The sequence below is a fragment of the Photinus pyralis genome, unplaced genomic scaffold, assembly GCF_008802855.1.
Source record: "Photinus pyralis isolate 1611_PpyrPB1 unplaced genomic scaffold, Ppyr1.3 Ppyr1.4_LG2, whole genome shotgun sequence".
NCBI classification, from domain to species: domain Eukaryota; kingdom Metazoa; phylum Arthropoda; class Insecta; order Coleoptera; family Lampyridae; genus Photinus; species Photinus pyralis.
The window spans coordinates 14,379,961-14,392,101 of record NW_022170403.1 but is presented as its reverse complement, the minus strand read 5'-3'; the positions used below and the strand labels follow the sequence as shown (position 1 = coordinate 14,392,101).

General features: G+C 35.6%; 1 protein-coding gene across 1 annotated transcript; it reads right to left on the bottom strand.

The window, feature by feature from the left end:
* Positions 1 to 6,254: 6,254 nt before the first annotated feature.
* On the bottom strand, positions 6,255 to 7,697 carry LOC116164578 (KRAB-A domain-containing protein 2-like). Its single transcript, XM_031478772.1, has one exon. It carries the CDS (start codon positions 7,032 to 7,034, stop codon positions 6,495 to 6,497), a length of 540 nt encoding a protein of 179 aa, XP_031334632.1. The 5' UTR covers positions 7,035 to 7,697; the 3' UTR covers positions 6,255 to 6,494.
* Positions 7,698 to 12,141: the final 4,444 nt, after the last annotated feature.

The following is a 12,141-nucleotide window of genomic DNA, read 5'->3' as shown; positions in this document are numbered from 1 at the left end:
CGATCCGATACTCCGCGACTTTTTAGTATGCGTATTAGTGTTTGGCGATGAATCGTGTCGAATGCCTTCGAGTAATCCAAGAGCACCATCAAGACCGCTTGTTTTTTATCAATGGCCGATAAAATATCATCCGTAATTGTGAGAAGGGCCGTGGCGCAGCTATATCCGGCTCTAAATCCTGATTGATTGTAGGGTATCAAGTTATTTAGATCAAGAAACTTCTTCAGTTGTAGGTTGATTGCTTTTTCTAGAACCTTAGATAGCACTGGCAGAAGAGATATAGGACGGAGATCTTTAAATTCCAATGGTTCCTTTATTTTAGCTAGTGGGATCACATGAGCAGTTTTCCAGCATTTTGGAAAAACTGAGTGTTGTATGCAAAAGTTTATGATATGAGTTAATGTTTGAGAGAGATAGGGCAGACATAAATTTATCATATAAGGGGTGATCCCGTCCGAACCAGCAGAGTTAGATTTAATACTTTTCAATAATTTTAGAACCTCCGACTCCTCAATAACTTGAAATACCAATTTATGTTTCGGCTGCCGGGTTTGATTGCACAACCGCATTACTTCGTGTTCTACCGGATTCGTCTTCGGAATAGATTTTAAAAAGTAGTTATTAATGTGATCTACATTACTTAAGTGATCGGGGAGCTTAGGGGACTTTTTCTTATCGGCTTGTAAAACGTTATTTTTTAAGGATTTCCACAAGGCGGTAGTATTATTATGTTTCGCTAGCTGTTGGAAATAGTTCCTTTTTTGTTTTCTACATGCCTGTGTAACGTGATTTCTAAGGACATTGTATTGTTGTTTATTCAGATCGGTTTTGTTATTTTTATAGATAGAGTACGCTTTATCTCTCATCTGCATTAGAAACTCCAAATTACCGTTTAACCACGGCGCTGGTTGTTTACCTACTCGAGAAGTTCTTATAGGGGATGTTTGTTAACATACATATTCGTACATACCTACGTTAAATAATTTTAAATTAAGAATAATGACTTCCCAACCCTCATTAACGTAAGCATTAGGAATGATATCCATATTTGCAGGCACATTGATTAACTGTCCACAAACTTTATTACGAAAATGAAAAAACGTCATTTCCATTTGATGAATGTAGTGGTGTCGCTTGTTAAAAGATAACCAGGTCATTAATCATACCTATTATACGTTATTTACACGTCGTCATTGTGCTTAAAGTTCGGTATGCTGGAACTGTTTAAGTTACTTCACAATATCTTTACGCGTTATAGCTGTGTGATTTATATTCTAATTGGAATCAATGTCACTCTGACAGAATAATACAAAGAAGTATGAGCGCTATTTTCTGTTCACGTATAAGTACCTACCTCCGAGTTACTCCAATAAAATAGGGAACCATTTGTTTACGCTGGTTCAGCAATAAAATTCGTAGGTATTGTAGCGAATATTCTAGAAATCCCGATGGACATCAAGGCGCCATGAAACATTAGCCATCGGCGATAAGAAACGAAGGCGTATGTGACCTCGGACGTGACGTATTATTTCCGAGAAATATGATGTCTTTGTTCTAGAACACTAGGAAGCCTTCGGGACCACTCGAAGAACATTCTAGAAAGAATATATGCAAATCGAATTGTGTTTCAAGTTAGTTCCAACATACATGAGCTCTTCTTATGTTATAAATTGTGAGTAATAAACTGTTAGAAATTAATCCATTACAAGACTGTTATAATTTTATTGTTTACTAATTGCTAATTAATAAATAACATAATTAAATTAATGTTACAGTTCTAACAAAGAGATCAGAATGAATTTTTATTGAACAAGTATAATGTAGATATGAGCTAGTTATTTAATAATTAAAATAGTCACACTAATTAATTCACTTTAGTTAGTAGTAACATATAATAAAATGCCAAAATATAACATACGGGCGCATGGATGGTGCTTTAAGAAAAATTCATGTGAGAGTCACGAAGAAGCTTGTTGTGATGAGAGACTCACTTAGCGCAATAAAGGCTTTAGATAAAAGAAATAAATTTTACAGATCCAGTCCATAAATCTTTACCAATGTGGCACGTGCATTTTTCGTCAAATTTTTTGCTTAGAAGTACGTCGAGTCAATTTGCCACGTAACAAAATCCCTCAGCACGAGGGATTTGACGAAAAACGACAAAATTTAATCATGCTATTTTTAAACACGCGTGATATATAATGATTATTTCCTGAATAATTAATTATTCACAGCAGTTTCAAGATTTGCGAAAGAATTTGCACCAAAACTGGACATAGTGCAAGAGATAAGTTTATTCGAAATTAGCACATTAGGTACACTTGTTCAGAGTGACAGTTTCGTATCTAAGCAACAGCTAGTTTGGATTTGTCTAAGCATCTTTGATATTTGAAACTAATACAATCAGATTTCAATGAATCAGAAGCATAAAGTTTTGACACATTTTTAACCGGTGGTAAAATTTTGACGTTTACAAATTAATCGCTTAAATATGGACAGTCACCATAGCAGTTCTAATGCTTTTACTACATGCAGGAAATAATCAAATACAAAGAAAGGTGCATTTGAAATTATGACAACTATTAAAATTGGAGTACCTACATTCACGATTGTGTATAAATTATTTTTTTCACTACTAGCGTCTGATGACATGATTATTAACCTTTTTTCCACTTGTAAAGTAGGCTTTCTCGGCATTTGTTCAAAGTGGTTAATAATTTTTTATTATTAACTAGTAGTCAATAATGAGAACTGTCACGCTGTCACTTTTAGAAAACACAACCCGAAATTTCGCTCAATGAACGTTTAGACAAGTTCTCTAAAACGAATAATTGCCACCATTCGCAATTTCCAGAGAAATTACATACCTAAAATTATCACATTTTGAAAAAATTCGAACGAAATTACTCTTTGAAAAATCTCAATGACAGAACAAAATACGGCCTGTTTGACTTGTACTTCCACGTACTTGATTGACATGTTAAATTAAGAAACAAACAATTCTGTCCAACCGTTCACTTTCTTATCAATATAATATGTTAATGCTAGTAGTGAAAAAAATAGTATACAGGGTGTTACACGACCGTTCGAAAAAAAAAAATCGGGTTGTAGAGGGCATCAAAACAAGCACTTTTTCCAAATAAATCGAGGGTCCAACGTGTTTCGTTTGGGAGCCACCCCCCAAAGAGTGTTGAAATCTGCATTTCTTCTTTAATTTTTTTCTCAGCAACCATAAGAGTTACAAAGTCGGGTGGCATGTCTTTGAATAGGTTTTTGGGTATGCTCTTTCCGATTTTGCAATTTTTTTTTTCAAAATTCCTACCCCTAAAGGGCGCACCCCTAAACTAGGGTGCAAAAAAAAATTCTGATTTCGACGAAATTTGGTATCTGGGGGTTTTTTAACATGAAAATCACGAATCTGAAATTAGTTTTTGAAAATTCGAAAAAAAAGTTCCACTGAAATTCTTGGCGGGACAACGAAAATAGAGATAATTCCACGAAATTTGTTGTGTACATACTAAACGAGTTAAGGAACAAAACTGTCGAACAGTTTTTTAAAATAACTTTTCAAAAGTTATACTCATTTGAATGTTGGTCCTTCGGGTCGCGAAGTGTCCCAAGCCTACTAGTAAGCCATAATTTCGCATGTGTTGGTTGACAATGTCGCAAAAACAAAAGATTAACGGTTTGAGTCGATATTTTGTTATTTGGAATTAATTCGGTCATTAAATGATTAAAAAATTCGATGTATCGATTAAAACACTTACCAAGGTATCTTAAAGCGCTGATCGATTATTTATTATCTAAATAAGGTAGGGGAAAAGTCAAATCACTTTCCGTATGATACTTTTTCACTATGATCAAAAATTTTCATAATCTTAGGTTGAAAAATAACTTCCAAAAGAACACGCTCCTTTTAAGGACAAATCAGCGCTTTTATGTACCTTGGTAGGTGTTTTAATCGATAGATCGAATTTTTTAATCATTTAATGACCGAATTAATTCCAAATAACAAAATATCGACTCAAACCGTTAATCTTTTGTTTTTGCGACATTGTCAACCAACACATGCGAAATTATGCTTACTAGTAGGCTTGGGACACTTCGCGACCCGAAGGACCAACATTCAAATGAGTATAACTTTTGTTTGAAAAGTTATTTTAAAAAACTGTTCGACAGTTTTGTTCCTTAACTCGTTTAGTATGTACACAACAAATTTCGTGGAATTATCTCTATTTTCGTTGTCCCGCCAAGAATTGCAGTGGAACTTTTTTTTTCGATTTTTCAAAAACTAATTTCAGATTCGTGATTTTCATGTTAAAAAACCCCCAGATACCAAATTTCGTCGAAATCAGAATTTTTTTTGCACCCTAGTTTAGGGGTGCGCCCTTTAGGGGTAGGAATTTTGAAAAAAAAAATTGCAAAATCGGAAAGAGCATACCCAAAAACCTATTCAAAGACATGCCACCCGACTTTGTAACTCTTATGGTTGCTGAGAAAAAAATTAAAGAAGAAATGCAGATTTCAACACTCTTTGGGGGGTGGCTCCCAAATGAAACACGTTGGACCCTCGGTTTATTTGGAAAAAGTGCTTGTTTTGATGCCCTCTACAACCCGATTTTTTTTTTTCAAACGGTCGTGTAACACCCTGTATTACATATTATATATATAATTATAGGGGAGTCAATGGTGTCCGTCTGTCCGTAAACACGATAACTATCAAATGCTTGGACCAATTTGGTTCAAACTTTGCACAGTTGACCTATATGCCACAAGTAATAAACCTATTGAAAATGGGTCAAATACAATGACCCCGTGGAGTCACGCTTCTCTGTCCCTGCCAAACGCTTGAACCTATTCGGTTGAAACTTTGCACAGTAGACTTATACTCGTATGCCACATGTAACAAGTCTACTGAAAATGGGTCAAATCCAATGACCCCGTAGGGTCACGCCTCTCTGCCTCTGGGAAACGCTTGAACCTATTCGGTTCAAACTTTGCACAGTGAACATACATACCACATGTAACAAGACAATTGAAAATTGAAAATGGGGAAAATGGCTCCTTGGGGTCACACTGAGGTGCTCTGCCGCTTCTTTTTTCCGCTTGACCAGCTTCCAATTAATTAGCCTCCATTAATTGTTGACCAGCCTCTATTTTAGCTTCTACGGCGACCGGCTTTAATATCTTGGATTAATTGCAGAATTTCCTCCATCTTTCTGGTCACCATTTATAACCGTAATTATTCCTTATCACTTACAATTTATAACAACTCAAGCGCATCGAAGTAGGAACTGAACTCGAAACAAAATTCGCTATTCTTATATATGTTACGTACCAAGCCCGTTTTTGTACCGTTCGCGTACTGTACAGTGATATTTGTACCAATCGCAAAGTGTACAGGCTACTTTGTACGAAGTCCGATTCACCGGACTTGGTAGCTCGAGATTTGTACTATTCGCGTTCTGTACAACCTATTTGTACCGAACTGTTGATTTTAATTTTTCATTCAACTTCGTACAATTTAATCTTGTACAAAGTTCGAATGAGGAGTTGCCTGAATACTTGAAATACATATTTGAAAATAAAAGTTATTTTATTTAACGCAAACACAATTTGAAATATTAGTAAAACAAAAATAAAGATTATTTCCGTAAACTTAAATTTATCTGCAATAACAACCTATTTATTAGTACAGTTCAATGAGTTGTGGCACCGAGAGTTGCACAAAACTTTTTTTTTCTACATACACACCTCTTATTTAAACATTTTAGTACAAGCGCACCGCACAAATCCTTTGCCGCCAACTACTGATGCCTGTGAATTTGCCGCTCGTAAGGATATCGACGCAGGTGGTACTTCTCCGATCTCCAAAAATGTAGTGTTACATGGTGCAATTTTATTTCGACTGTATAACTGTGAGATAACCCCGTTCTTTGTTCCGATCTTGTAAAAGTTATCAGAAGTCACTTCCATAACAACACCTAAAACAGGATAATTAATATAAGAAATGCATTTGAAAAAAACCATACCTATAAGGTTTCTGAGATCACTTTTACTCCGGTCCACATCGGGTACCGTACTGGAATTGTTACGGTTGTTCCACATTCGAGTGGTGGATACGAGGGTGGATATTTGGAATCACTCTGAGACTTCATACGTTTTGCTTGTTGCTCTAGTCCCATGACGGCTATCTGTTGATTTTTTTTAATGTTTAGGTGAACATCATTTACCTAGTATTGATGTTTCTTCGGTAGTTTGGACTTCGCTCTCTTCAATTTGGTCTATTTTGTCCGTTCCTTCATTTAGTAATATTTCCTCAGTAGTTTGGGTTTCTAGCTGCTCAATCAGATCTGATTTATCCGATTCTTCATAAAATAATATTTCTTCAGTAGTTTGAACATCTTCCTCCTCAATCTGATCTGATTCTTCTGTTTGCACTAAAGTTTCATTTATCACTGAACCAGTTACTTCTTCTACATCTTCTTCTGTGTTCAAGCTTTCAATAACAGAAGTGGAAGAGCACTAGATGCTAGTCCTAATTTGGCTTTCCTTCCAAACAGTGCTTCAAACGGCGATTGCTTGATTCCAGAATGGAAGCTATTATTTTTTTGGTACTGGCAAAAACGCAAACCTTCGCTCCATTGAGTGGAATCGTTATCTATCATCCAAGCTCTTATCATTTCCTCCACGTCCCGATTGGCTCTTTCTACACTCCCTTGACTCTGGGAATGGCGCGGTTTGCCATGTACAATTTTTAATTGTGGCCACATGACGGTCAATTCGTCTATGACACAATTAACAAATTCTCGTCCATTATCTGACTGGAGTATTGACGGAGCACCAAAAATGCAAAAAATATCAATTAAATTGTAACTAACCTCAGCTGCTGTTTTTGTTTTTAAAGGACGTAAAATTACAAACTTGCTCAAATGATCTTGATAGTTCATTATAAACTTAAAATCACGATCTTTGCACGATTGCATGTCTATTAAGTCCACTTGTCCACGTGAGTTAACTTCGTTAAAAACCATTGGTTTTATTACAACTCCTTTTTTTGGATGTGCTCTTTTTTTCGCACATGTTTCGCAGTGACTTATGAAGAGTTGAATTATTTGACGTCATATATTAACGTACTTACTTTTTACAGCATTATACATTTTATGTAATCCACCATGACCAGTTTCAATATGTGCGTTTTTTAAAATTTCGAATATTTCACCATTATGTACAAAGTATTTCACTTCATTATTTACAGATGTATTTAGAGGCATTATTAATTTTGTTGCTGTTCCTACCGTCAAAACATCATATCGTTTTAATCGTCTATGGTCCAGCGACGTTTTCTTTTGTTTAGCTTTTGCTTCCATCACTTCGTTTATTAGCTGTGCATAATTATCTACACTTGTAATTGACACTGAATTCTCCTTAAAAATCTGCTCGCTTAATTTTCTTTCAAACTTTTCTTTGAAGACGCACACACTTTGTGATTCCATTGTTTTTTGTTATTAACCTAACTTAAACGGCAGAAAGCACGAAAACATGTGACTAACCGAGAATTACAGGAAAACAGCGGCGGCGGCTAGCAACACCTCTTCCGTCACTTGTACAGTGCTTTCCATGAAAATGTTATATTCGTACTTTGAACAAAAACTGCTGTACGAAGTTGAATGAAAGATTAAAACCAACAACTCGGTACAAAGAGATTGTACAGAACGCGAATAGTACAAATCTCGTGCTACCAAGTCCGGTGAATCGAACTTCGTACAAAGTAGCCTGTACACTTTGCGATTGGTACAAATATCACTGTACAGTACGCGAATGGTACAAAAACGGGCTTCGTACGTAACATATACAAACATTCTTTCTAGAATGTTCTTAGAATGTTCTCGAGTGCTCAAAGAAGTTTCAGAATATTCTCGCACAAACACGTCGTCGTCATATTACTAAGAAAGATTACGTCACATGCGCCTTCGTTCTTTATCGCCTACGACTCATCTTTCATGGCGCCTTTAAGAAAAGATTGTGAACACGGTCCTTATTTCCAACAAGCAAAACCATTACTTTGTCGAGAGAAGCTATTGCATTTTGCTCAAAATAAACTGGTTGATGTGACGTTTGTTATTGGTACGCATCTTTCCATTTTACTCACTTTATCAACGAACGTCGCACAATATGACGAACACACACAACAAATTTATTTAGAAAAAAAGTTGTGTATATCTGAAAACGAAGCTTCAGGCTGCTATTTTTTATCGCAGTAGGTACATACCCAATAAATTAAAAATAATTAATGATTATTTAGCGAAATAAAGAATGGATCAGATTAACGTTTCAAAATTTTATGTTGGCTTTATGGCAGCAGAGACTAATTGTAGGTATATTTTATCCGTGTTAGTGTTAATGTTCCACAAGTGGAAGAAGACATAGGACACTGGCATACAAAACTGACGGACTAAATATACTTCTACATATGAAAGAGGAACAAGATTCAAATTATGAACCTTATGCGCACCAACAGTAGATCTAGTAAATCTCCACTCTCCTTCTCAATTTCGAATTATCTTGATAAATGCAAACAAAATAGTATTCGGGAGATTAGGTAAAGTAGCTTCCGGTAGTTATCTCAAATCGAAACGCGAAGTGAACCGAAAATAAAGCGAAAATTAGATTTGAAACATTCAAAGACCGTAAAGCTATGTGTGATAACTGTTTGCTGATCATATAAACTGTCAATCATCCTCTTTTTCTTTCCCTAGTTTTTTCCCGTTCGGTAAATAATGTAGCTGTAAAATCTAACAGTTGTGTATATTAATTCTGTTAAGTATTATAGGTACCCTAAAATCTATCACTCTTTATTGTGACTCTCGAACCAATTCAACAATTCAATAGGCAGTATTGAGGTGGTTCGACATTTTGGTCGAGTAGGTAAGTAGGTATAATCTTAAGGAAAATCTATGTAGAGGAGAGTGAACTTTAACAAAAGATTATGTTAAATGAGCCAAAAAAAGCAATTTCGAATTCGACAATAACTTTGAAATGGGTTAATCGCGTTTCTTTCATTTTTTCCATGGCTATATCGACTACCTTTTTCTGGATGACATATCGCTTAAAATCCTTTATCCATTGGATATGTTAATGAACAAACATACAATATCGCCAGCTAACTTTTCAATTATTGCCTTAGATGCAGATCCAGTCGAAATCTTAATTTTTTTAAATATTTCTTTGTCTTTATCTTTAAGTGAGCAGGGTTTGAACCAAGACTGCTAGGTATACTTGGAGGTAGTGGTTTAAATATGGACCCTGTATATAATATGGACGCCCCTGAACATTCGTCCTTGCTGTAGTGTCGTAGTGACATCTGGCTTGCAATGCACCACATAAGTGGGACAACGTCGCTTTTTCTTTTTGTCGGCTCATTTGTCTTCTAACTGTCAGAAGATTCACCTTATTGTGGTGGCGTTTATAGAATATTATGGCCTATCACTGCTGGTGGATTTTACCAAAGTATATGGAAATCCAGAACAGAACGTATTATTACCAATTACCATTGGTCTGTTTGTTCCATTGCTTGTTACATTTACCACGACTAATTCGAAATATGGGTCCCTGGGTTGCCGCATAATTTCGGACCACCATATTATATGGTACTTAATGACTTCGGCGATAGGCGGCTCATTTGAAAGAGAATGGGGTAAGGATCTCGTGCCTACAGGTATTTTTCCCAGTCCTGGCATTAATATTATTAGGAGGAAAATACGCTCTCGTCATTTATGTTTGCATAATGACTTTTTAAACTTGTTTTTTTTGGGTGCCGTAAATCGCTGTATTCGTAATAAAAAATTCAAATTTTTCGCAAAAACCATGCAACCATCGGAGACATTGGAAATGATAACCGTATAACATATGTAAAACACAAACGACCCTTATTCAATCTGATCACCCGTCACCCTTCTCAATAATAAGCGTCATAACATGCTCGCGCAATACCATCAAAGCAGGATATGCGAGAATTTTAAATTAGAATTTAACAAAACAATTGAATACTTTTAAGTAGGTACCGTATCGACAGTATCCGCGACTTTTCCTTCGCCTACCGATCACGGTGGAGTACGGTACAACCATCACTTGATGCGACACCGTTGCCTTTTCTGCTTGAACGAAACTCGTAACTTTATATACCATATACCTACGAAACCTTAAACATTTCCGAAGTTAAAATGCTACTCAATACAGTACGTACCATTTTACGGGCACCCGGAATTTCTGAGTGGAATTTAGCGTTTACGAGGACCACCCTGTATAGTAACGATTGGTTTGGGCTTCGTTACATAAAAAAACCGTAATTTGGAGAACTTTCCGCGGTGCCATGGAGACAAAGAGATACCGTAATTAATTAGTCCGCCTATGACCGTTCCTGTTGGAATTTTGGAACTATTTTTGCAAGAAGAAAGAGAGCAATATGTTATTTCTCTACGAATGTTATTTTTTCTGGTGCGGTTCATGTAATTTTGTTGTGTTATAAGTATACCTACTGTTGCGTCCCGAAAATAGAATTCCTTCATTTAGTTATTCCTTTGAAATTCCTTTAAAGAAAGTACCTTTAGCACGCCCTTTATATAACTATTTCGACTGTCCTTGTATACCTAAGTATGTATTTCCACTTGTTATGTGCCGCGCTTTCGAAGATAGAATTAGCCTACATATGCGCACTCGTCGAATAACAATCGAATCGCATACAAGATGTCTTGAATCATAGGCCTGGAAACATGGGGTTTGTAGGCGAAATAATTCTCGGAAAGCTGGAAATGGTTTTAATCTTTTATTTATTTTCATGTAAACAGAGTGTTTTAAAGTTTGCACCAATTTTCTGCTTGTGCTGACGGAGGGGTGGCTCAAAGACCTCAAAATTTGTGGACTTTTTTCAGTTTTTCATTAATAACTCGTAAATGATACTTTTTTACGAAAAGTTGATTTTTCCACAAATTGAAGAAGGTAAAATTCTGCGTCGAATGAATACCCATAGTTACTTGAAATTGCGTCAAATCTTTATGAAGATATGCGCAATCAAGGAACGACAACATATTTTATTTTTTTTAAACTATATGTTTTGAAATGTTAAGCGCTTTATTTTCATAAATATGAAATGAAATAAAAATATGATAGTTGTATATCTTTTAGTTACATATCGTATATCACATCTAATATGCGAACACTGATATATTTAATGCGACTCCATGGATTTACAAACAAAAATGCACTTTGCGGTTTGATACCTACGTATGTTAATACGTAAACAAGTTAAAAGGTAATCGTAAACGATTTACAAAAAGCGCATTTCCACTTGCATTAATTTCTCATTGTCAGATGCAACTTCTATTAAAATCCTAAAAATCCGGCCACAAATAGCGCTGCAAAGGTGCAATCCATTTTTGACGTGCTACTTCAATTTCAGTTTATAAGAAGAATTTCATTTCAATGCTTTTCTAAATAAGAAAGTTGGAACTGCGCAAGCGCAAATCTAAATTTTGAAACTAACGTTTGATTTTCCTTTATTCCATGTGCCTATGTATTACATTTCATTTAAATGCTTTCATAGATAAAAAAAGTTGGAACTGCGCATGCGCAAAACCAAATTTTGAGACTGGCGTTAGATTTTCATTTATTCCAAGTGCTTATGTATCAAATTTCATTCAAATACTTTTATAAATAAAAAAGTTTGCAATTCGGTTTATAAATGGTTGAGATGCGAAAAGGACACTGTGAATTTTGAATCGATTCGACTCAACTTTTGGCATTGAGTATTATATGGCTAAGGCTATGCCCATCTTGAATTTCATGCAATTCAGTTCATAACTAACGGAGATGTCAAAACGATCGGACATTTCTAAACAACACGGACAGATAGAGGGACAGACAGACAAAGGAACAGATGGACAGACCAACAGACGGACGGCAGACAGCAATACAAAATGATAGAGATCGTTAATAAACGGCAAGAGTGTAAAATTATGGAACATGTAAAAAACGGTTTTTTTGTTTTTTTACTATACTTAACTTTTTTAGCAATAAACGCAGAAAAAATTTCTTCCTTGGTACAAGCCTCGACACCATAACGAACCAAATAGCGAAAAAAGT

Bases quoted from the DNA above. Each gene is read 5' to 3' on its own strand.
- LOC116164578 (XM_031478772.1), bottom strand. From the start codon at position 7,034: ATGGTTTTTAACGAAGTTAACTCACGTGGACAAGTGGACTTAATAGAC.